Source organism: Salmo salar, chromosome 14, assembly GCF_965601325.2.
Source record: "Salmo salar chromosome 14, fSalSal1, whole genome shotgun sequence".
Taxonomy (NCBI): Eukaryota; Metazoa; Chordata; class Actinopteri; order Salmoniformes; family Salmonidae; genus Salmo; species Salmo salar.
In genome coordinates this window covers 16,836,280-16,861,704 of record NC_138304.1, presented here as the reverse complement: position 1 = coordinate 16,861,704, position 25,425 = coordinate 16,836,280, and the positions used below count along the sequence as shown (strand labels likewise).

The 25,425-nt window shown below is 40.2% G+C and overlaps 1 protein-coding gene across 1 annotated transcript in view; it reads right to left on the bottom strand.

Moving 5' to 3' along the window:
- Positions 1–25,425, bottom strand: part of LOC106568897 (dihydropyrimidine dehydrogenase [NADP(+)]) — a 130,603-nt gene that overhangs the window by 57,164 nt on the left and 48,014 nt on the right. Inside the window, exons 6-11 of the mRNA XM_014139686.3 lie at positions 21,363–21,559; positions 20,782–20,863; positions 19,503–19,590; positions 9,934–10,041; positions 9,418–9,587; positions 2,857–3,067 (exon numbers count right to left, since the gene is read on the bottom strand). Of these exons, the coding sequence (XP_013995161.3) occupies positions 2,857–3,067; positions 9,418–9,587; positions 9,934–10,041; positions 19,503–19,590; positions 20,782–20,863; positions 21,363–21,559 (856 nt within the window). The remainder of the gene's footprint in view (positions 1–2,856; positions 3,068–9,417; positions 9,588–9,933; positions 10,042–19,502; positions 19,591–20,781; positions 20,864–21,362; positions 21,560–25,425) is intronic.

The window sequence follows — 25,425 nt, the reverse complement described above, 5'->3', positions numbered from 1 at the left end:
TATTATTTTCTTTTCAGGGGGTGCTGCAGCACCTTGAGCACCCCTACTTCCTGGGTCAGCAGGTCGTGTTATATTCGTATAGGAGCAGAATAATGAATGTGTGTACTGTATAAGACATCACAGGGGGGATATTTGATATACTGTAACTTATTCTTTATTGATACTGTCCCCTTGTTGCCCCTCCTGGTACTGCATTTGGACTGACAGTCCAATGATCATTGTAAGTGGAGGGTCCATCACACATGCACACACCCCCCTTACTGTAGGAAGGCTGTGGAGTGTGACATGTCAGAGACTCCTGAGATCTTCTCCTTAAATAACCACTTCTTCCACAGACCTCCACTCTATCTCTCTGGAGAAAACTCCACTGACAGATGCTGATTGCTGAGCTCCATTAGTGAGAAGAATCCATGCTGTCATATGGGCCTCTGCCAGGCAAGACTACACACACACACACACACACACACACACACACACACACACACACACAGACAGACAGACAGACAGACAGACAGACAGACAGACAGACAGACAGACAGACACCTTTAGATATTTGTCATGTTCTTGACACACCGCATCCCCTGCAGATTGCAGGGCCTATTTTCTGCCGATCTCAGCCTTTTTGTTCTCCCTGACCACTGTCATTGACTGCCTCTGTGAGCTGGTGATTCATACTGTACATTTACAAGCTAGGTAAGAATATGGTGGTATTTATCAATTAGTCCACTATCTGCCAATATCTAATCTGCTATCAGCATTTATTAGTCCTCTACTTTACTGTACAATGACTTTGAGTTGAAACTCACTGTAGCAGAGATTTTTGATAACAGATAGTGATACCGAGTCACTGGTCAAGGCACCTTTCAGTAGGCTATGTAGCCAACTATACAGTATATGACATACAGTGAGTTCCAAAAGTGTTGGGACAGTGACAATTTTTGTTGTTGTTTTGGCTCTGTACTCCAGGACTTTTCAATCAATATGAGGTTAAAGTGCAGACTGTCAGCTTTAATGTGAGGGTATTTTCATCCATATCAGGTAAACCGTTTAGAAATTACAGCAGTTTTTGTACATAGTCCCCCCATTTTAGGAGACCAAAAGTATTGGGACAAATTCACTTAGGTGTGTATTAAAGTAGTCAAAAGTTTAGTATTTGGTCCCATATTCATAGCACCCAATGACTACATCAAGCTTGTGACTATACACCAATGCACAAATATCATACCTCCCCCAACATTGCTAACCTCTCCTGTTATTGTAATGGTGAGAGGTTAGCATGTCTTGGGGGTATGATATTTGTGTGTCTGTAACTTTCTCACTCATCATTATTCACGATTCATTCAGGAATATCCATAATCCTGGTAGCATGCATCCACATTAATGTAGAAGTGTTTACAATAAAAGTGACCCCAAAATGACACTACATGATTTACCATAAATTTGTATTGTGCACAAAATTATCTGAAACACGACCAAAACAAACAGCAAATGCATCCAACAAGTTTGTAGGAAAATGGGAACAAATACAAAACTTTTGACTACTTTAATATACATAAGTGAATTTGTCCCAATTCTTTTGGTCCCCTAAAATGGGGGGACTATGTACAAAAACTGCTGGAATTTCTAAACGGTTCACCAGATGTGGATGAAAATACCCTCAAATAATGTTGACAGTCTGCACTTTAACCTCATAGTCATTGTATCATTTCAAATCCAAAGTGCTGGAGTACAGAGCCAAAACAACAACAACATTTGTCACTGTCCCAATACTTTTGGAGCTCACTGTGTACATTATGCAAAATACATGACATTCAACAACCAATCATCTATGTAAGTATTAATAGAGTATGCGAGTGTCACATATTGTCAAGCGAAAGGTCTAAAACATCCTAATAGCTGCCTCCTGTTTAGGCTAATATTTGGTTGTCCGTAGACTAGGTTCAATCACCCAGAAGGTCTGGATGATCTCAACAACAAACACAATAATCAACACGATCCTCTCATTTCCAGCTTATGGGTTGTAATCAGCCCTCCTCCCTCTGTGGGTGATTCGTATCACACACCCTGCTGAAATCTACAATCTGCATAAGTACAGATAAGTGGAGCCGCAGAGAGGCAGAGATCTCAAACTCAATTCCTGAAAGGGCTGGTGTTTGTTTTTGTTCCAGCCCAGCACTAACACATCTGATTCAGCTAATAAAGGTTTTTATTGAGGACAAATTCTTTGTTTATTAGTTAGGTGAAGCGTGTTAGTGCTTGGTTCTAACAAAAACATGCACACTCACTGGCCCTCCAGAAATTACATTTGATACCTCTGAATGCTCTATTTTCTATAGATTGGTGTGAAAGAAATCCCATACAAGTTTCCAGATACATGACAGGCCACCATACAGGCAAAGGGAAGTATGGAGAATGGATTCTGGGGAGAGCGATGAGTGCCCTGTCCCGGCAGGCTGTCTGCTGGGGCATTAACACTGTCGCTAATCTCTTACAAGACCTTGGCTGCCGCAGATGACAGAGATCGCTTAATGCGAGGTCAGTGTGGATTTGGATGAAATGCCTGGCAAGTTCTTGTATGGTGCGTTTAGTGTAGAGGTGTTCGGTGACTGAAAAATCTTGATTAGACCACACCTAAAGTGTAGCTGTATTTCAACGTAATGTATTGTCATGTATTTTAATGTAATGCATATTTAGGGTCTGATAATCAACATTCTGCCAGTACTCTGCCAGTTATGTAGGTATTCTGTTTTATCAGGTCAATCCTTCAACAGTCACTTCTAAGGGTACTTCAATGAAGGGGGCATGTTTGAACATTCCCCTTCTGTCAGACCTGATTCGCCTTCTATCAGACCTTACTTTGAGGGTCAGTCAGCATGGAGCCGAAGGCGCTGATGATATAATCGGCTTTGAGCCGAACGATCTGGTCCTCGTCCTCCAGCCAATCGCCGCGCTCCGTCTGCTCGGTGCGGCAGAACTGCAGGCCGGCCACTCGGCCGTTCTTCATGATGACCTCACGGGGGAACAGGAAGGGAAGGAACTCACACTTCTCCTCCTTGGCCAGCTCCATCTGAGGAAATGGAGAATATTTGTATTTATTTTTATATTGTCTTATTTCCTCCGTTTCCCCTAAGTTCCCAACTTCACAGCCTGCAGGACTTTCAAGGATGAAATGTGTTTTGAAACATGACAAAAGACGTTTAGATGTGATGTTGATGCCACATTTAATGCAGTTTAATATATCCCTGAGTCTAAGGACCCGGGGCTGGGTTTTTACTAAGCAAACATATGGAATTGTTTTAAGATGGCCATACCAAGGATCATTTAGCTTTTTGAATTTACAGACCCCTGTAGCCACATAAAAAAATACAGTACTTACTATAGAATTCTGTAGTAAACTTGTACTATACTGTTGTATGCCTCGATCGAGTAGTGCTTACTTTAGAATTTTGGGATCAATTGGACTGCTAGCTTTGTCAATGTGGTTTTGAACGTGTTGTCCTTGGCAAGCTCATGCCGGGGATTTCCAAGGTTCCAAGGTTTAGAGCTTACTATAGAATTTTGTTTTTTACTACACTCCACACTGTAGTATCCGTTGATTGATCGATTTTTATTTGACTATTTAAAGACACAATGCATTTAGAAATTTGTCGAGAATAACAAAAAGTTTAATGCATTTCCATTGTGGTCCTACTATAGTTCTAACATCCAACAAGTTACAGCTAACACACATATATATAAAAAACACTATGCTATGGTCTAAATACTGTAGAATTACTATATTTCTATACTAATATTGACTAGTGTTTTTGCATCATTCACTTAGCCGTCATTCACTTCCATTTCTCCTGCAGACCTCGATCATGTCCACAAATGTACTGCAATGAATACATAGTATATAAATATAGTATTACTACAGCATTTAGACCATAATATTTTTCATGTCGCTAGGTATCCCTGAAATATAAACACATTATTTTGAAACATTGAATTTGGCCTTAGTGCTATTAGCCCATAGAAACGCATTGAATAACATGCATACATGAAAAAAACTCTCCAAAAAAATCTATAAAAGTAAAATGTTTTGAAGTGTCTGTCTATCTGAGGGATAAGAAAGCTCCGGAATGTATTTAGCTTTTACCGTGGAATGACCCGTATACCTTTGATGAGGGTATGCCATATTCACTTCCATACATTTTTGGGGGGGCCCAGTACCGGGTAACTTCATACGAGTCACGTGACAATTGTGGGGGTCGTAGAGCAAAACGGAGAATGTGTTTGTGAGAGTCATTTTTTTTCATAGAGAGGTCCTATTAGTTGGTCGTTCAAACCGTTTGAACGCTACACACAAGTTGGTACATCGGCAGTACTGACTTCAGACAAGTCCGTTGAGTCTGTGAAGCTTGTGGGGATCACAGAGCAAAAGGAAGAACAGCATTGTGTTCGTGAAAGTCTCATCTATCCATAGAGGGGTATTCATTTGTAGCCCAAACGGTTTGAACAATCTATGTTTTTATGAGATTTTGGGGACGTCTCCTGGTCTGACAAACACCGTTGTAGGTTCTGCCACTTTTCTTCACAGATGCAGAAGGCCGACAAATTGACTCAGCCCATGCCAAAAAACAGATATCTCTGAAACACTGATTTTCATGGGGATTTGTTTTATTATGCTAATTAAATTTCCGCGCGGGGGTGGACATCAACTGGAGGGGTAAGGTCAAAACCTCTGAATCGCTGAATTTGTGGATAACCCAAAACAAAGACGGACTTTATTTATAGGCTATTTATGTTCATCCAGAGCCAATTTTCACATCTTTCTCCCATTCCCCTAGCTATGGCTTTCTTTGAATTCATGATCAAACTTGAGGAATTCCGTAGAGCAGCTTAAAACCAGTCAACGACACAGGTCTAATTACTGCGTCTGCCCACAGCGATGCACAGTAGGGGGACAGACAGGCTGCTATAATGGCCATGGTTCCCCCCTGCTGCTGTTAAGCAAATGAGTTCAAAATCCTGGCCTCACGCAGTATAGCCACCTGACTGCCACCCCTGGTATAAAAACCTTGGCCGCAAAAAAAAAGTTTAACGGACAAGAATAGAGGTTAGATATCTCTGTTCTATAATAATGTATGTTACATATGTTTGAGGCCTATACAGCTATGTTAGTGCCTTCAGAAAGTATTCACACCCCTACAAATTAAAAATACATCTGAAATGTCTTGAGTCAAGTATTCAAGCCCTTTGTTATGGCAAGCTTAAATATGTTCAAGAGTAAAAATGTCACATCAGTTGCATGGATTTCAAACAGATTCAACCACAAAGACCAGGGAGGTTTTCCAATGCCTCGCAAAGCACGGCACCTATTGTTAGATGGGTAAAAAGAAAATAGCATTGAATAATATATGTTGAAGTTAATTACACTTTGGATGGTGTATCAATGCACCCAGTCAATTCAAAGATACAGGTGTCCTTCGTTGCCGGAGAGGAAGGAAACAGCTCAGGGATTTCACCATGAGGCCAATGGTGACTTTAAAACAGAGTTTAATGGCTCTAATAGGAGAAAGTCGTGGATGAATCAACAACATTGTAGTTACTCCATAATACTAATCTAATTGACAGAGTGAAAAGAAGGAAGCTTGTACCGAATACAAAATATTACACAACATGCATCCTGTTTGCAACAAGGCATCCTGTTTGCAACAACATTAGTACTGCAAAAATTGTGGCAACGCAATTAACTTTTTTGTCATGAACACAAAGTTATGTTTGGGGTAAATCAAATACAACACATTACTGAGTACCCCATTCCATATTTTCAAGCACAGTTTTAGCTGCATCATGTTATGGGTATGCTTGTAATCGTTAAGGACTGGGGAGTTTTTCAGGATAAAAAAGAAATGGAACTAAGCACAGGCTTAGAGGAAAACCTGGTTCAGTCTGCTTTCCACCAGACAATGGGAGATGAATTCACCTTTCAGCAGGACAATAACCTAGAACACAAGGCCAAATCTGTACGAGTTGCTTACCAAGAAGACAGTGAATGTTCCTGAGTTACAGTTTTGACTTAAATCTGCTTTAAAATCTATGTCAAGATCTGAAAATGTTTGTCTAGTAATGATCAACAGTCAATTTGACACAGCCTGAAGAATTTTGAAAAGAATACTGGGCAAATGTTGCACAATCCAGGTGTGGAAAGCTCTTAGGCCCCGATTCCGACCTGAGTTAAGGGTGTGTAAATGGAACGTAATTCCCTTTTTTATGAGCTTTTCTCAATAAGTATTCTGACTTTGAACTTAAGCATGAGAATAGCATGCTATTCACCCACTATTCGTTTGAGGTGGAGTTCGTATAAATTAAGGTGTGGCAGAGGTGTGTCTACAGATACGTTGTATTCTGACCTTGACTTAAGGTCAGAGGGAACCATAAATAAGCTTGCGCGAACCAGTCAGTTCCAGTTTCCTGACAGAAATAACAACATTCTCCATGCACTGTAATTTCTAAATGAATAAGAGCTATTGATAAGAGCTAGGTACATTTGTAATCTGTATGGAGAAGGGGATTGTAAATACACATAGCAATTGTTTTAGATAATTTTTCTTTAAGATCCCTGGAGACAAATGTGACGAAAACTGAAAATCATATCAACAATGACATGAATTGTGGCCCCTTTTCCACAGTGAAACTGCATGAGAAAATCTGTTGGCCAGCAAGTGGGAGTTTTCAGTGGTTTAATTATATTTATTCAGAGCGCGCAAGGTAGCCACAACTGCAGAGCCCGTTACGGGACTGAATAAGATAAGTCTGACTACCAAATACTGAGAAGTGCGTAGGAAAAGCGTGCCTAGGAAAGGCATAAATTCCTAAGTCATTATGATGTATTGTATGTAGACGGGTGAGGGGAAAAAATCCATTGAATCCATTTTGAATTCAGGCTGTAACACAACAAAATGTGTATTAAGTCAAGAGATACAAATACTTTCTGAAGGCACTGTATGTACCGTATGTTTGAAACTCACTTTAAATGACCTAACTTTCTTAGTATCGTTATTTTTATTATGTTCTTTCTGTTTCCATGGTATCAAGGCTACTGATGTCACAACCGGCTGTGATTGGGAGTCCCATAGGGCAGCGCACAATTGGCCCATCGTCGTCCGGGTTTGACCGGGGTAGGACGTCATTGTAAATGAGAATTTGTTCTTAACTGACTTGCCTAGATAAATAAATGTTACAGTGCCTTAAGAAAGTATTCGGCCCCCTTGAACTTTTCGACCTTTTGCCACATTTCAGGCTTCAAACATAAAGATATAAAACTGTAATTTTTTGTGAAGAATCCACAACAAGTGGGACACAATCATGAAGTGGAACGAAATTTATTGGATATTTCAAACTTTTTTAACAAATAAAAAACTGAAAAATTGGGCGTGCAAAATTATTCAGCCCCTTTACTTTCAGTGCAGCAAACTCTCCAGAAGTTCAGTGAGGATCTCTGAATGATCCAATGTTGACCTAAATGACTAATGATGATAAATAGAATCCACCTGTGTGTAATCAAGTCTCCGTATAAATGCACCTGCTCTGTTGATAGTCTCAGTGGTCCGTTTAAAGCGCAGAGAGCATCATGAAGAACAAGGAACACACCAGGCAGGTCCGAGATACTGTTGTGGAGAAGTTTAAAGCCGGATTTGGATACAAACATATTTCCCAAGCCTTAAACATCCCAAGGAGCACTGTGCAAGCGATAATATTGAAATGGAAGGAGTATCAGACCACTGCAAATCTACGAAGACCCGGCCGTCCCTCTAAACTTTCAGCTCATACAAGGAGAAGACTGATCAGAGATGCAGCCAAGAGGCCCATGATCACTCTGGATGAACTGCAGAGATCTACAGCTGAGGTGGGAGACTCTGTCCATAGGACAACAATCAGTCGTACACTGCACAAATCTGGCCTTTATGGAAGAGTGGCAAGAAGAAAGCCATTTCTTAAAGATATCCATAAAAAGTGTCGTTTAAAGTTTGCCACTAGCCACCTGGGAGACACACCAAACATGTGGAAGAAGGTGCTCTGGTCAGATGAAACCAAAATCAAACTTTTTGGCAACAATACAAAACGTTATGTTTGGCGTAAAAGCAACACAGCTCATCACCCTGAACACACCATCCCCACTGTCAAACATGGTGGTGGCAGCATCATGGTTTGGGCCTGCTTTTCTTCAGCAGGGGCAGGGAAGATGGTTAAAATTGATGGGAAGATGGATGGAGCCAAATACAGGACCATTCTGGAAGAAAACCCGATGGAGTCTGCAAAAGACCTGAGACTGGGACGGAGATTTGTCTTCCAACAAGACAATGATCCAAAACATAAAGCAAAATCTACAATGGAATGGTTCACAAATTAACATATCCAGGTGTTAGAATGGCCAAGTCAAAGTCCAGACCTGAATCCAATCGAGAATCTGTGGAAAGAACTGAAAACTGCTGTTCACAAACGCTCTCCATCCAACCTCACTGAGCTCGAGCTGTTTTGCAAGGAGGAATGGGCAAAAATGTCAGTCTCTCGATGTGCAAAACTGATAGAGACATACCCCAAGCGACTTACAGCTGTAATCGCAGCAAATGGTTGCGCTACAAAGTATTAACTTAAGGGGGCTGAATAACTTTGCACGGCCAATTTTTCAGTTTTTTATTTGTTAAAAAAGTTTGAAATATCCAATAAATTTCGTTCCACTTCATAATTGTGTCCCACTTGTTGTTGATTTTTCACAAAAAATTACAGTTTTATATCTTTATGTTTGAAGCCTGAAATGTGGCAAAAGGTCAAAAGGTTCAAGGGGGCCGAATACTTTCGCAAGGCACTGTAAATAAAACAATTTTTTAAAATGTGATTGTTCAGAACGATAAGTCTTCAAAAAATATATTATAATTTTGTGGGAAAATTCCAGTTTCATAATCCACTCAAGTTGTTTTTTTCTTTTTCTTTCAATTAAACAAAGACATTTGTACAGTGGAATAAGTTGAATTACTTTTTCAGACTTTTTCCCAGATAAGACAAAGGACAATGTGAATGGCCATGAGCTAATATAAAGGCAAGACTAAAGCCACCATAAGCTTCCTAGCACTATACAACAATCAGAAATAGTTTTGTGAGTAATTGAGCATGGTCAGGTTCTAGGTGTATGCTTTTAGGGACATATTCTAACTTTAGACCAGCATGTATAACTCTACTGCATAATTCATGCACTGAAATCAAATGGAGAATTTTGGCTAAAATAAATCTCAAGTTATAATGCTGCCCAGGGCCTGTTTTCAAAAAGCATCTCAGAGTAGGTGGTCACAATCAATACTGTGGTCAAAAGAGCATGGGTCAGAAACAACTAAACAACTAAAGCCAGGGTCTGAGAAGCTCTAGCTTCATATCCACCTCTTCGGGGACAGCACGGATGTTAGTGAAGCCCTTCCTGAAGACCACAAAGACCCGGCGGGCACCGCAGCGCAGGGCAGAGGTGGCACAGTCGAACGCCGTGTCACCGGCACCTAGGACAATGACCACGCCACGGAGCTCGGGCAGTTGAGACTTACAACTGCACATGCCTGAGGGAGAGAGAGTGGGGGAGGACGTGGGAGAGAAAACAGAGCGAGACAGAGACCGTGAGACGGACAGAGGGAGGTTGGAGAGAGGAAAGAGAGAGCAATAAAACCAGGTAGCTTTTTTACCCTGCTCTTACATTTCAAAAGCCAAACATGTTTTCATATCAGTAGTACTATACATCAGAGTTGTGCTTGCGTTTGCTGTCTGAACATGTATTATTCCTGAACTGACTGTGCCATTTTTGATTGTCAGAAAAGCATCTGATTTCATACGGTACAAAATGACAAGTGTACCTAATTCTGTGTGACTATGAAAGTCCCTTTCTTTATCATTTCCTTTATAATGTACCGGCTTTACTGGCCTTGGCCACCAGTGGCAGGAAGTCCTTGGATGTGTAGAATCCCTGGTCCACTGTTAACCCCTGGAAGATCTTAGCCTTGTTTGCCTGGGGCAGACCTGTTCCAAACAAAAACTCATCATTAACTAGCTAGTTAACATAGCAGACATATCCATCCATCCCTGAACCCAACCATTTCCAAAGTTCAGTCATTGTTGATGACCTTTTCCCCCCACCATTAATACTGAACTCCTGGATTAAATGGTGCAAAATTGGATTTCAACAGATCAAGACAATGTAGTGAGGGAAAAACATTTGTCAATATTGTACTGAATCTATGTGTTCAATGCGACTTTCATAAGCCCCTTCATTATGAGATGAGGACAGTAATAGTCAAACTCATGTGCTCATAAAACCCACCATTTGAATCAATAAATTATTCCAGTGAGAGAAGTGGACCAGTAAATCAGAATTACAGACTAATAATCTCTTGATTAATCATTTTCATGATGTAGGGATAAAATCATTGTAAAATATACAATGGTATTCTCTAGTACCTTATGATTGAGCAAATGAGAGCCAATAACGGCCCACTTATGAACTGGAGCAATAAGTAGGGAGTACTGTTATCCTATAGTCCTCAAACGACATAGCTATAATATCCACTGAATGTCCAAAACATTACAAACACCTTCCAAATACTGAGTTGTCGCCAATGCTTCACACAGTTGTGTCAAGTTGTCTGGATGTCCGTTGGGTGGTGGACTATTCTTAATACACCATGGAATACTCATTACTGTTCTGTCATTACATTTCAGACAGAGTGCATTCTGGACGGTTGCCATGGTCAATCGTCAGTGTACAGTGTAAATGATTGCAAAAACGTGAATGGTATTTTTACTTGACTGCTAGAATACATTACCTCTAAGAAGTTTATAATCAAAGACATGTTCAATCAAATTTGGTCCAATTTTCCCTTTTAATATTTTTTTTGTTTACATACAATATGAATAGCTTATAGATAAAGAGGTGTTGTGTTAATTGTATTGACTGTGCCAATTACTGGTTGATGAGTAGTGATGAATAGTGATGAACGGTGATTGATGGGCTGTGAGTGATAGTACATCAATGCTTGAAGGTCAATCTGGATGATTACCTTAGAACCCAGAGTCACTTGGTACCGCTGACTGCATGTGTTTGCTGTCATTTACAATGTCAAAGGTCACTAAGAACCAATCCGATCTCTTTATGTACATCTTCTTGTTCAATTTATTTCTTCAAATCAAATAGGAAGACTGGATAACCATGAGGGTATATTTCTGTGAGTGTTTTTTTATGTTATCTATCAATGCTGCAAATGTTTCCTTTCCTTCATCCTCTATTCATTACTTGACCTAAACAATCCAAAATGTTAACCCCCAACACCCTTTTATGTTGCAATTAAATTCCATGCAGTAATCTTTTTGTACAAAATAATCTGCAGTTTAAATGTAAAGACCTTGCCTGGGGTTTCAGTTATAAGGAACGAATATTAATTATGTTAAATATCGTAGTTTATTCAAAGAAAGACAACCTGAGATTCACCTCATTCAGAACACAAGCGTTAGAAAGAAGGCATAATTCTGGAAATGTTTTTTATCAAATAAAGTATTTCTAAAACTACAAAGGATGACGTTTGTCCTTCAGATAAATAACTGTATACAAAGCAAACTGGATTTTAGTAGTTTCTGTTGCTGCAAAGGCTTTTTCCTGACAAAGAACTTAATTACCCCCTGGTTAACTCTGAATGCTTTAACACACATACGGTATATCACTTATCAAACAGAGACAACAGTCTCCGTAACAACATCTGTCCAAGTGATATTTCTTCACCTTCTTTGGTATAGCATCTTCTTCAAGGTACTTGGTAACACTTTTTCTACGAGCAGCTCATTAGACGATGTTACCAACACAAGCGTTAGTGTATAAAACAAGCTCGGTATGACAGGAAGTGGAACTCTAAGAGTGTTACATGTCTATATACTTTTCAATAAAAGAACAGTAATTAAAATACATAACCGTATCTAGTATGTAAACTACCTACCTACTGTACTAGAGAACATAACACAAATGTGCCACTGCTAACTGTGCTTAGGACAGAGAGATCATCCAGCAGAGTAACAGCATGTTCACCCTCCTCTGTGGCAACACTGACAGATGCTCCATGCTCACTCAGTTGGTTTTATACACCAGGGTGTCCATTTGTATTCTGTGCCAAGATAAATAAAATAAAAAATAAGAAAAATGCTAAGAAGGGAATGACAAAGTGTACTTTAACAATAACACCACTGCTGGTGACATCTACTTCATAAGTAATGCCATCTCATTTTTCAGGTGTGTGCATCCCATTTGACTGGGGAAAGGTGCTTTGGCTCCAGAGTCGGGCGGAGAGACGCTGAAGTGAAGGGAGGTAATGCCTCTGAGGGTCGTACATCATCGCCTTTCAAGTGGCTTCTCGCTCACTCTGAATATCTCGCCCTCTTTGTCTCTGTCTCTCAGTGCTTGGCTCTGCTTGGCCAGCCCTCGTTTATCACGAACTATCGCCCACTGTGGCTTTGGCTGACGGTGGGAAACAGCAAAGAGAGTTGTGATACTACTGTAACGTTACTGTAATTTCTCTGTAGTTTTGTCAGGTTAGGTACTCATGAGTATTGGGCGAGTCACTGGCCTTGTGTGAACAGCTACTATGTACTGTATATTTTGTTACGCTAAAAAACAACTCATTTTATGCTATGGGCTAAGTTTAGTAAGGCTATACGGTAAGCATAACGTCTGTTCATAACCAAAATCTTTGGCCATTTTTTGACTATTTTTGTGGTGCACAGTAACAACAAAAATATTTGTCAAAAACAGCAGCCCCTCCATAGCTGCTCGAAACCTGTTCAATGGACTTTATTTGTTTTACACCAAAGGCTCTTTTTCTTAATTTGAAGTCCTTAATGCACCTCTTTCATACTATTCCAGCCACAGCACATCAGTGTACTTCCTTTGAACCTCGCTGTTGAGAAGAGCTCCCATCAAAAGCTTGTTTTATGGAAAATGACATTGGTTCGTACAAAGTAATATTGTGTGCATTGCAGAATTTGAAGTCTACACAATCTGCCTGGCTTTATGCCTTTGAAGCAAGCCATTTTTGAAAAAGCACCATCTGAAAAAGGATCTTGGGCTTTGAACAATTGGAACAAGAGAGCGACTCACACAAAGATTCCACTGCTATAACCACCATCAGGACCATCAGCAACACAACAGCAGTGATAGGTAAAACACTGTACGTGTTAGCCAGCGCACTTAACTGCCAGAGAAATAACCCTTGCTCTTCAACCTGCTCTAACATTCTGAACAGTGGGAAACATTTGCATGTCAATCTCAGCAGGGGTTTTGACGTTTAGAATAAAAAACAGAACTGGTAAAAAAAATTCACAGAAACAAGACTCTTTCATTTTCTTTCTGAATTCCAATTTCTTCACGTTCTGCCAAGAGAGAAGAAAAAAGAGAAATCCCTGAATAGTTGAAAGGTAACTCTATGCTCTAATTACCAAGCCACGCACCAAAAGGTTCCAAACATAATAAATACTGTGCAGCTTCTTTTCATTACAATAAAGGAAAGGCACACACACCGCATAGCTAGGCCTCCCACCAGGGTTATTTGAATTTCCTAAAATCAAATCAATATAGGCATGGCAGGGTGTATTCTCTTACATCTCTAAATATAGAATTTCATTTGAAACCAAATTACTTCAGTCTAGCATCTCCCTTCACTTGTGTGAGTAAGAACAAGGTCTTCCATGAGTTAAGGAGCCATACTGTTAACTATGGTCACCAGACTGTGCAGAGGAAGAGAAGGAAAGTGACAGCGGCAACAGGAGACTATATAGAAGTGAGAATGAAGCCCCTTGTTATACTGTCTTCTTACGACAATGAGAGAGACAAAAAGAAAGGAGAGAAAAACTAATGAGGCAGATAACAGAGGTGTGGACTGGAGTCACATGACTAGGGACTCAAGTCACATGACTTGGGGCTCGAGTCACATGACTTGAGACTCGAGCCACATGTCTTGGGACTCGAGTCACATGTCTTGGGACTCAAGTCACATGACTTGGACTCGAGTCACATGACTTGGACTCGAGTTACAAATTTAATGACTTGAGACTCGACTTGACAGAAAATAAAATAACTTGAGACTTGACTTGGGCTTGAAGCCTCAATATACTGGACTCAATTGTGACTTGAAATTGATGACTTGAAATGATCTAGCCAGGTTTTACAACACAGTCTCTGTGGATTACTCTCCACGCAGCCATAGACAGTAGCCACAGCATCGCACCTGAAAAAAAAAATATATATTTGTGAGGAAGACAGGGGCTATCCAGTTGGCAATGAGCACTCCTGTAGGCAAGCGGCCCTCCAAAGTGATAGCGCGTGGTGCTGGTTTACATCCGTCTTCTGCAACCTCCACAGCATACAGGTAGGGTAGGCATATTATCCTGCTTACTCTGGACTCCAGAGAAGTGACATGATATCACTAGTTGATATTGGCTGCTAACATGAATGACTTTCATCTTAAAATGCAGGTGTAAAACGCAGTTTATTTCTGTGTCTTGCGTTTTAAAATGCATCACCGTTTATGGCTGTAATCAGGGCCGTAGCCAGGGTCTAAGTCCCATTCAATACATTTTAAGAAAGTACAAGCTAATTTACTGCATTTCTATACAATTTAAAAAACTCTAAAATGCTATTTGGAGGACAGCAAAAAATGACCCCAACCATTATCACAATGGTTGCTGTAGTTTCATTACCTCAGTTGATCCACAAACACATAGCCTATAAGCTATAGAATTAGCCGCTACACATTAACTCATTCAAAACAATAATTTAATACATACAGATGGTTCTGTTAGCAGAAAAAGTATTTAAATAACAAAAGGTAAACAAATATCTTTGCTTTACAGAACTTTTTGTTGTTGCAGTTTTACAGCTAAGTTCATGCAATTATACACATTTTACCATGGGATGGGAAAAAATGAGTGTTCTCTCTTAGAGTTCCACTTCCTGTCATACATAGCTTGTTTTGTATACTAACGTTTGTGGTGGTAACACTGTCTATTGAGTGAGAGTGACTAAAACAAATCAATGGGCGGACCCCGTGAGGTTAGGGCCCCTGGGCACGTGCCCTGCGTGTCTGGTCGGTAGTTCGGCCATGATTACTACGTTTAGATAATTAAACTAACTAGACTAATAACAATCAACAAAAAATGACTGACATGGGCTAACTGAGTGACTCAGTGAGTGACATATACATAACAAGAGGAAAACTGTTGATTCACAACTAAGTTTTGAAATTGCACATTGTATATTCTACTATTCTAACTTTCAACAGTAAATTGAGACCCCGACTGAGTTCCTAAAATTACCAGACCTCAGTGTCCTCACATGCAGCTGCGGCTTTGGCTGTAATGACAAGCTACATTTAAGCAGCGATTGCACGTGTTTGCGCTAGTGCATGTGTGTGCGCGGGTTGTCGCCAGCTTTGAACCACTCCTTTTTAGGGGTCGCAGGTCAAAAGGTTTGAGAACCACTGAGCTAGTGACCATATTGCTGATTTGCTGTACAGCTATATAATCGGGATGCAGCACAAACATCAAATTGTAGAGAGAGAGAACTGCCATAACTAAACATGCAGCTCCAGAAATTGTGGGTGATCAAGAATATTTACTGTTTACTTTGTAAGCTCACCAGCAATGTGGCATCACACAACAATTACTAGCATTGGCCTACTGGTCTGTTGGTATGAAACTGGTTAAAATGTATAATTTACTTATGAAGCTTGCATTTGAAATTTGTTGTTGAAATGTATTATTACATAATTAAAATATTGTTGTAGACAAAATAATGTAAAGGGCAGTCTGGTAGCGTCAATAAATAGACAAATATTTGTAGTTGAACAAGTCATTGCATGTATAGATTATTATTATTTCTTTACTTGACTTCAAAAAACTTGTGACTCGACCTGACTTGCTCTTAGAATGCATGACTTGGACTTGACTAGAGATTTGACCCATTCTACTTGGGAATCAACTTGAGACTTGGACCTTGTGACTTGAATAATAGGGACTTGGTCTGGCAGATAAATCTATGAAGTAGACAAAGACAGAAAGATAGAGCACTACAACTGTGGGTTTCACTACAGCATTTCATTTACTACAGTAAGTACTGTGCAGTAAGTAGCTCTGTCTCACTTTAGTCCCATTGAAACCCAAATGGAACAGACAGAAACGTCAGTCTGGTGAAATGGGAAAGGTAGTGTTAAGAGGATCACTCCCTCTCTCTCAGACAGACCCTTCATCATGATTGCAGAGGGGCACCGTGGCACAGTGCGTGACTTATGTAGCTGGCATACTGGAGATTTTAAGAGCTTCCGGTGCCATCAGTGTATTATCAAGTCAATCAACCTCCTGTACATATATAGTGCCTTCAGGAAGTATTCACACCCCTTGACATTTTCCACATTTTGTTTAGTTACAGCCTGAATTTAAAATGAACAAACATTTAAAGTGGATTTATGTATTTCGAAAAAAAAATGGATTTCAGGAAAACTGAAAAGCTGAAATGTCTTCAGTCAATAAGTATTCAAACCCTTTGTATGGCAAGCCTAAATAATTTCAGGAGTAAACATTTGCTTAACGCGTCACATATGTCACAGTATGTCACAAGTAAGTTGCATGGACTCACTCTGTGCGCAATATTAGTGATTAACATGATTTTTGAATGACTACCTCATCTCTGTACCCCACAAAAACAATTATATGTAAGGTCCCTCAGTTGACCAGTGAATTTAAAACACAGATTTAACCACAAAGACCAGGAAGGTTTTCCAATGCCTCACAAAGGACACCTATTGGTAGAAACATTAAACATTGAATATCCCTTTGAGCATGGTGGAGATATTGATTACACTTTGGATGGTGTATCAATACCCCCAGTCACTACAAAGATACAGGTGTCCTTCCTAACTCATTTGCCGGAGAGGAAGGAAACCGCTCATGGATTTCGTCATGTCCAATGGTGACTTTAAAACAGCAACCACAGCTAATGAAGTCACTGAAACCCTTAACAAAGAGATATAGTCTGTTTTGGAATGGGTGGCCAGTAATAAACTGGTCCTGAACAGTTTAAGAGCATTGTATTTGGTACAAATCATTCCCTAAGTCCTAGACCTCAGCTGAATCTAGTAATGAATGGTGTAGCTGTTGAACACGTTGAGGAGACTAAATTACTTATTTGATTTGATTCATTAGGATCCCCATTAGCCGACGCCAATGGTGACAGCTAGTCTTACTGGGGTCCGACATATAACGAAAAAGACATTGCAGACAAAAGACTTTTCAATTTACATGCATTAACAAGACTAAAAACTGTCATGGTCAAAACATAGATTCAATGGTTGTAAAGATGGGGAGAGATCTGTCCGTAATAAAGAGATGCTCTATTTTGTTGACACCCCACTCCACAAAGCAAGTCCTGCAGGCTCTAGTTTTATCTTATCTTGATTATTGTCTAGTCATGTGGTCAAGTGCTGCAAAGAAAGACCTAGTTAAACTGCAGCTGGCACAGAACAGAGTGGCATCGTCATTGTAATAAGAGGACCAATACTAATGCTATGCATGCGAGTTTCTCTTGGCTAAGAGTTGCGGAAAGATAATATGCGGAAACAGTTCTTGTTTTTATAAGAAACATTAATGTGTTGGAAATTCCAAATAGTTTGTATAGTCAACTTACACACAGCACGGACACATACACTTCCCCCACCAGACATGCCACCAGGGCTCTTTTCACAGTCCCCAGGTCCAGAACATATTCAAGGAAACGTACAGTATTATACGGAGCCATGAAACTCCCTTCCATCTTAAATAGCGCAAGTGAACAGCAAACCTGGTTTCAAAAAACAAATAAATCAACACCTCACGGCACAAAGCCTCTCCCCCATGTGACCTACTTGTTGTGTGTATGTACTGACATGTATGTGGAACTGATCAAATTCCATCATCAAATCAAATTGTATTTGTGACATGCTCCGAGTACAACAGGTGTAGACCTTACCGTGAACGTACAAGCGCTTAACTAACAATGCAGTTTTAAGAAAATAAAGTAGAGAAAATATTTACTGACTAAAGTTAAAAAAGTAACACAATAAAATACCAATAACGAGGCTATATACATGGGGTACCAGTACTAAGTCAATGTACTTGTAAGATAGTGGTAAAGTGAAAGATGCGCACACACACACCGCACACACACACACACACACACACACACCCTACATCGTTAATGTTTTAAAAGTATGTAAATTACTAAGTATTTTGTCTATAATGTATTTTTCCTTATGTGTCGGACCCCAGTAAGACTAGCTGTTGCCATTGGCGTCAGCTAATGGGATCCTAATAAATCAAATCAAATCAAATCAAAGCACTTACTGAGTTTAATGGCTGTGATAGAAAACTGAGGATGGATCAACAACATTGTAGTGACTCCACAATACTAACCGAAATGACAGAGTGAATAAAAGGAAACCTGTACAGAATTAAAAATATTCCACAACATGCATCCTGTTTGCAACTAGGCACTAAAGTAATGATGCAAAGAATTGTGGCAAAGCAGTTCACTTTTTGTCCTGAATACAAAACGTTATGTTTGGCACAAATCCAATACACCACATTACTGAGTAGCAGTTTCCATATTTTCAAGCATAGTGGTGCCTGCATCTTGTTATGGGTATGCTTGTGGAGTTTTTCAGGATAAAACATTTATGGAATGGAGCTAAGCACAGGCAAAATCCTAAAGGAAAACCTGGTTCAGTTTGCTTTCCACCAGACACTGGGAGATTAATTCACCTTTCAGCAGAATAACCTAAAATACAAGGCCAAATCTTCACTGGAGTTGCTTACCAAGAAGACAGTGAATGTTCTTGAGTGGCTGAGTTACAGTTTTGACTTAAATCTACTTGAAAATCTATGGCAAGACCTAAAAACGGTTGTGTAGCAATGATCTACAACCAATTGTACAGAGCATGAAGCATTTTTTAAAGAATAATGGGCAAATGTTGCACCATCCAGGTGTAGAAAGCTCTTAGAGACTTTCTTAGAGACCCAGAAAGACTCACACTATAATCGCTGCCAAAGGTGATTCTACAAAGTATTGACTCAGGGGTGTGAATACTTATGTAAATGTGATATTTCTGTATTTCATTTTCAATACATTTTCAAAAATGTCTAAAAACATGTTTTCACTTTCCCATTATGGGGTATTGTGTGAAGATGGGAGCGAGAAAAATATTTAATCTATTTTGAATTCAAGCTGTAACACAACAAAATGTGGAATAAGTCAAGGGGTATGAATACTTTCTGAAGGCACTGTACATCTTAAAGTCTTTGAATTTGAGTAATTCATCCTACTCTTAAAAAAGAGAGTTGCTTTGCACAACAAGCTACACTATATCACAACATATTTTATGTAAGGTAAGAATTGATATATGCAAGTTACTGACCAATTCCAATGAAGACAGCCTGGAATCCCTCGTCTTTCAGAGAGGCCAGGCTCATCCCGTTCATACCCAGTCCCTTCTCTAGGACAACCTGAGAGGAGAAAAGTAGCACGTTAGGCATTTTAGGGATTTTGTGCATTTGACACTGTATTATTTATTAGCTGTAACTTACTTACTGTAAGTTAATAATCAGTGACATTTGTAATTACAACTAGCGTAAATAAATAAACACAACGAAATAGATGTACAAAGACAATAGGACAATGGTCGGATAGCATTAATCTGGGGTTAAGTAACTACATGGAACAGAGACAAAGGACACAGTCACAACAGCGGTCTATTTGTTTGTGTTTGTCACTGGTGTAATAGAGTGAAGTCCTTCTCATTTCCCCCACACTCTTTCTCTCAATTAAATTAATTGAGAGGCCATCGTAATGGGATTCATTTCTGGAGATAAATAAAGCCTTGAAGTAATTGTTCAGAACACAAGAAGCAATATCAATCTCCCCTCCCTCCATCCCTTCGATCGAGCCAACCTCAAGGAATGCTGTCTACCTCGCTCCCTTTTATCTCTCTTTCTTTCTTTTCCCCATGTCTCTCTTTCTTTTCTCTCTCCATCTTTCTTTTTCACCCCTTTCCCTCTCCACCTTTCTCCCTACCCCATCTCTTTCCCTCTCTCTCTCACTCGCGTCCCTTCTCCTTCTCAATCTGTCACCCCGTCAAATAAATAAACAATTAAGAATAAATCAAATGAATCACGGTCAGGTGAGCTGGATGAGTAGTATTGATTGTCCCTTTCCCAGGCCGTGGCATTCAGACAATGACCAGATGGATGCCACTCGCCGGAGGAAGTCTCTTTGTCACTTAGCTTCCCCCACCGTGGCTTCTAATTGTCTCCTTCTGCCCTGTCCCTGTTTGTTTGTTTAGGGCTTTCTATTGTCATTATTAATGTCACTGATATTTTCCTGGTGATGGGTTCATAGCTCTTGACAGTGACAGTGAGACTACCGTTTGTGAGTAAGCATTGTGTGTCTCTGGTTAGGTGAATGTGCGTGCAGTCAAGTGTGTACAAGCGATGAGGTGGGTGTAAGCAGTCAGGTGTGGTGAGGTGGTGGTGTGTGCGCACGTGCGCATTCGTGTGTGCATGTGTGCTTGCGTTCTTGCTCGTGCGTGTGTGCGCGTGTGCTTTCGTGTGTGCGCGCGCACATGCATTCGTATGCGCACGTGTGCTCGCTTTCATGCATGTGTGTGTGTGCGTGTGTGTGTTCCGTGTGCATATTACCTTCACCCCCAGGTCTTTCATCAGCTCAATCTCAAACTGCACCACCTCATAGGGCAGACGGAACTGAGGGATCTCTGCAGTACTGAAACAGAGGAATAGAGGAAGAAATGAACTATTATCAGTTATTAATCACTAACTATCAATCAGGTAAACAAATCATCAATACTAATAATATTTGGTCCGCTGGATAACTTATCTAAGGCTTTTGTACAAAGGTCTTATCTCTGAAATGGAATGCCACGGTGTCAAAATGGTTGAATGTAAAAGAATCACAAACAGGATTGTGCATCCATTGATCACATACTGTATAATGCGTTGAGTTAACGTAGATGCAGCATAAGGAGTTCATACTGCATTATGCGTACACAGTATTCCATCATGAATTGATATGACCAGGCATTATGTACAGTATGTCATCCTTATGGAAGTGTTATGTAAGCATCATGACTGTCGCTCCAAGTAGAGTGTATTGCAATTTCCCCCTTCAACATTGAGTGACCTCACATACAGTACAGATCGAATCACAGCTAATTCAATTCCCAAGTCTCGGCAATTAGTAATAATAAGTGCAGCCCATCCACCTCAAGCCACCGATATATTTCTGTTTCTCGAACACGGTGATGTTGTCATATCCCAGTCTGGCCAGGTAGGAGGCACAGCTGATGCTCGCCGGGCCGCAACCAATCAGAGCGATCTTGGCATGAAAGCTCTCCGGCATGTCATCTGGAGGCGGCAGGTCAGGGTTCCGCACCTGAGGAATTCCCATTTTGCTGAAAACCTGGAATGAAAAACGACGGAACGACATCTTAAGAAGAAGAAAACAAAACATTTCCAGTATCCGTTTGACAGGCCAGGAAGAAGTTCATATGGACTTGACATTTATGGTTGTCACATTGGACAAAGGTCAGAGCCCTGAGTGGGCTGGGATTTTAGTGTGAGGGGCATTCCAAAAGAAGAATTGCACATTAATATGTGACATTTGATATGAGAGGAACTGACAAGTTGAAATTGAACAAAATGATTACAGTCCATCTTTAACCCCACTGCTACTTGTTGAGATGGAGGACTGATGCTCTCGATGGTGGTTCTGTGTTGAGCCATGCTAGCCAGTCTGCAGTAGTTTACAGTATCATAACTCTATTTTCCAGGGAACCTCTGACACACTATGGCAGTTTTATTATGTAGGTACAATGATAACGGTGCATCATTTATGCGCAGCTACAGAATGTGAGCTGAATAGCCTGCATATCGGACGAGCAAAGTTGGCTAAATTACATACATGTATTTTCAGAATGTTTGGGTATTTATGGTATTTTTTTAACTCTGCAAGCATCTTTCTCCTGTACCTTTAGGGAACCTAGGTACTATAGGCGTCCAGCCAGTATCAGCATATAAGCGTCCATCTGGTACGATTTTGCTAAAAGATTAGCATCAAGGAACATGATGCCAAAGTGAATACATTGCATTCAATGGGGTGATGATTAGCCTCACACTATTGATGCCTAGAGAAAGGCATCACGGGACATGATGCGTAAGTGAATACATTACATTCAATATTTTTTAAGATAATTTTGTATGTTGTCTGTAATAAATCATAATTCACTTACATGTTATTAAATATTAAGGAAAAAAATATTCTCAGAATGCATTAGATCAAACACTGAATGGAAGGGAGCAGTCTACTGTAAGAAATCATGGCAAAAATACAAACAAAATACTTGTTGACATCTTTGAAATATAATCAAGCTAATATGAAATGGCCCATCCCAATGGGGGCTTAGGTAAAAAAAAATCTAAAATGCTTGTTTTTACAGATGACAAAAGCTCATATTCTGAGCTGCAAAATGGTATTTCATACTATGTGATTGGAGGAAGCATGGGAAGTTATTCTGCTTTAAAATGTGATAAACTTGTTAATCTCTTAGGAGACAAGTAGGAGAAAAAAGCCCTTGAAAGATTTTGTTGAGTGCTAGAGAGCTCTGCTTTGTTTACGCCCATTCAGCATCGTTCACACCCTCTTAAGCCATGGACCCACCCATCTCTTTAAGAAATCACATGTAAATGTTTTGAAAACCGTCTCCATGGTCAACCCCTCCATTATCTCAGCCAATCATAGCTAGCTAGGAAGGATCCTGTCTTTCACCCTATATAGCTCAATGTTTTCTCCTTGGCTAAACTTGTCTCATAATTTACCATTTTTTATATTTGAATCTGCTAAGCCCCGTCCCCTTTGTTACTGTTGCAACATTGGACAACATTGTCTGTTTAAGCGAAAGATAAAGTGTATTTTTGTGCATTGCATGCATCTCAATCCACCGCATCCACCTATATCGCACTTCCACATCTGCGGTGAAAGGTGACAGAGCTAGAACTGGAACTAGAGTCTTCTCGCAAAATCGTCTGCAGTGTCCGAGCAGTTTGGCCTAGGAACTGTTATGACCCCTCTATGGAATGACAATACGCCCCCGGTACAAGTTGAAAGAAAATGTCAGGAAGTATATGGAGACTGTTCAGTGCCAAAAATAAGGGGTTAAATACGTATAAAAAAAAATGTAGAATGTTTCCTGATCTTTCTTATACAGTATCTCTCAGATAAAGGACAGACACTTCCTTTTGATTTTTTTGGGGGGGGGGACTATTTGTTGTTCCATGTAGTGAATCTGTTATTAAATGTGTTTGTATAGGCAAATAGCAGTAAGGCCCACATTTTTTTTTTACATTTGTATCAAATAATATATATATTTTTTTATACTTCAAGGGGTCTTAAAATTCTAAATCAATAGCTAAATTATCCTTGGTATGACCTTCTTAAAACAATTCCATTGTCACGTTCTGACCTGTAAGGTGTTATTTGTTAGTGTTTAGTATGGTCAGGACGTGGCAGGGGGTATTTGGTTTATATGTTTCGGGGATTGTTAGTCTATGTGTATAGACAAGGGGTGTTTGATTAGAGTGGTCTAGAGGTTTGGTATATGTTCTTCTATGTTAGGGCATTTTCTATGTTTATTCTAGTCACTCTGTTTCTATGTGCAGTTTTGTTCTTGACCTTCAATTGGAAGCAGCGGCTCCTCATTGCTTCTGATTGAAGGTCCTATAATTAGGGGTTTGTTTGCATTGTGGGTAGTTGTATTCTGTTTTGTGCTTGTCACCTGACAGAACAGTTAGTGTTGTTTTTGTTAATTGTATACGTGTTTATTTTGTTTCTCCTTCTTATATATTAAAAAGAGAAGATGAGTATACACTTCCCTGTTGCGTCTTGGTCCTCCACACACGACACACGTTACATCCATATAGCACGACCCCACACACACACACCCTAACCCTAACCTTAGCTTCAAGTCCACATTCTGACTCAACCCTCACCTAAGACTTAACTCTAACCCTAACCCTAACCCCAGCCTAAACCCTAACTCCAGTTGAATGTCCACATTCCGGCTCAACCCAAAACCTATCCTCAGCCCGAACCCTCGCTTCATCTACACATCTTCGCTCAACCCTATCTCTAACCTTAACCCTTACCCTATGGCTAGGGGGAGAGAGAGGGAGGAGAGAGAGAGGAGGGAGAGTGGGGAAGGGTGAAAGAAGTGAGAGGGAGAGAAAAATAGCATTTTATTTTACCTTTATTTAACTAGGCAAGCCAGTTAAGAACAAATTATTATTTACAATGACGGCCTTCCCCGGCCAATTGTGCACCGCCGTATGGGACTCCAGTCTCAGCCGGTTGTGATACAACCTGGAATTGAACCAGGGTGTGATAACTCTAGCACTGAAATGCAGCACCTTAGACCGCTGCGCCACTCGGGAGAGAAGAATAGCATTTTATTTTACCTTTATTTAACTAGGCAAGCCAGTTAAGAACAAATTATTATTTACAATGACGGCCTTCCCCGGCCAATTGTGCACCGCCGTATGGGACTCATGTCTCAGCCGGTTGTGATACAACCTGGAATTGAACCAGGGTGTGATAACTCTAGCACTGAAATGCAGCACCTTTGACCGCTGCGCCACTCGGGAGTAGGGGAACAGAGAATGGAGAGAGAACAGCTATATAAACCGACAGACGTGTTACGCAGCTAATAAACGTTGATTTGATTTTGTCTGTCTGAGTATTTACCCATTGCAGCTTTATCACCACCGTTTTTGCCTTCAATGCAATGTCCTGATTTATGTTAACTCCCTTTACACACATCTATGCATCAATACCTTTACTCATATATTTTTCTATTGACTTAAGCATCATGCCATGTGACTAATCACCCTCCATTGAATGCAATGTATTCACATAGGCATCATGTTCATGATATCTTTCTCTAGGCTTCCATAGTGTGATGCTAATCTCTCCCCCATTGTAAGCAATATATTCACTCAGGAGTCATGTCCGTGATGCCTTTCTCTAGGCTTCCATAGTGTGATGCTAATCTCTCCCCTACTGAATGCAATGTATTCACTTAGGAGTCATGTAACTCCAAGCCTATCTTTTTGCAAAATCATACCAGATTGATGCTTATCAATGATATCATGTTGGGGCATCCCACTGTCCCTTACTTAGCTACACTGTTGACCTGGGATGTCCTGTGACAACTACTGTGATTTGGTGCTCGTAGAAGCACTGTTTCTTCTGGCAATTGAACAGCTTGAAAAAAG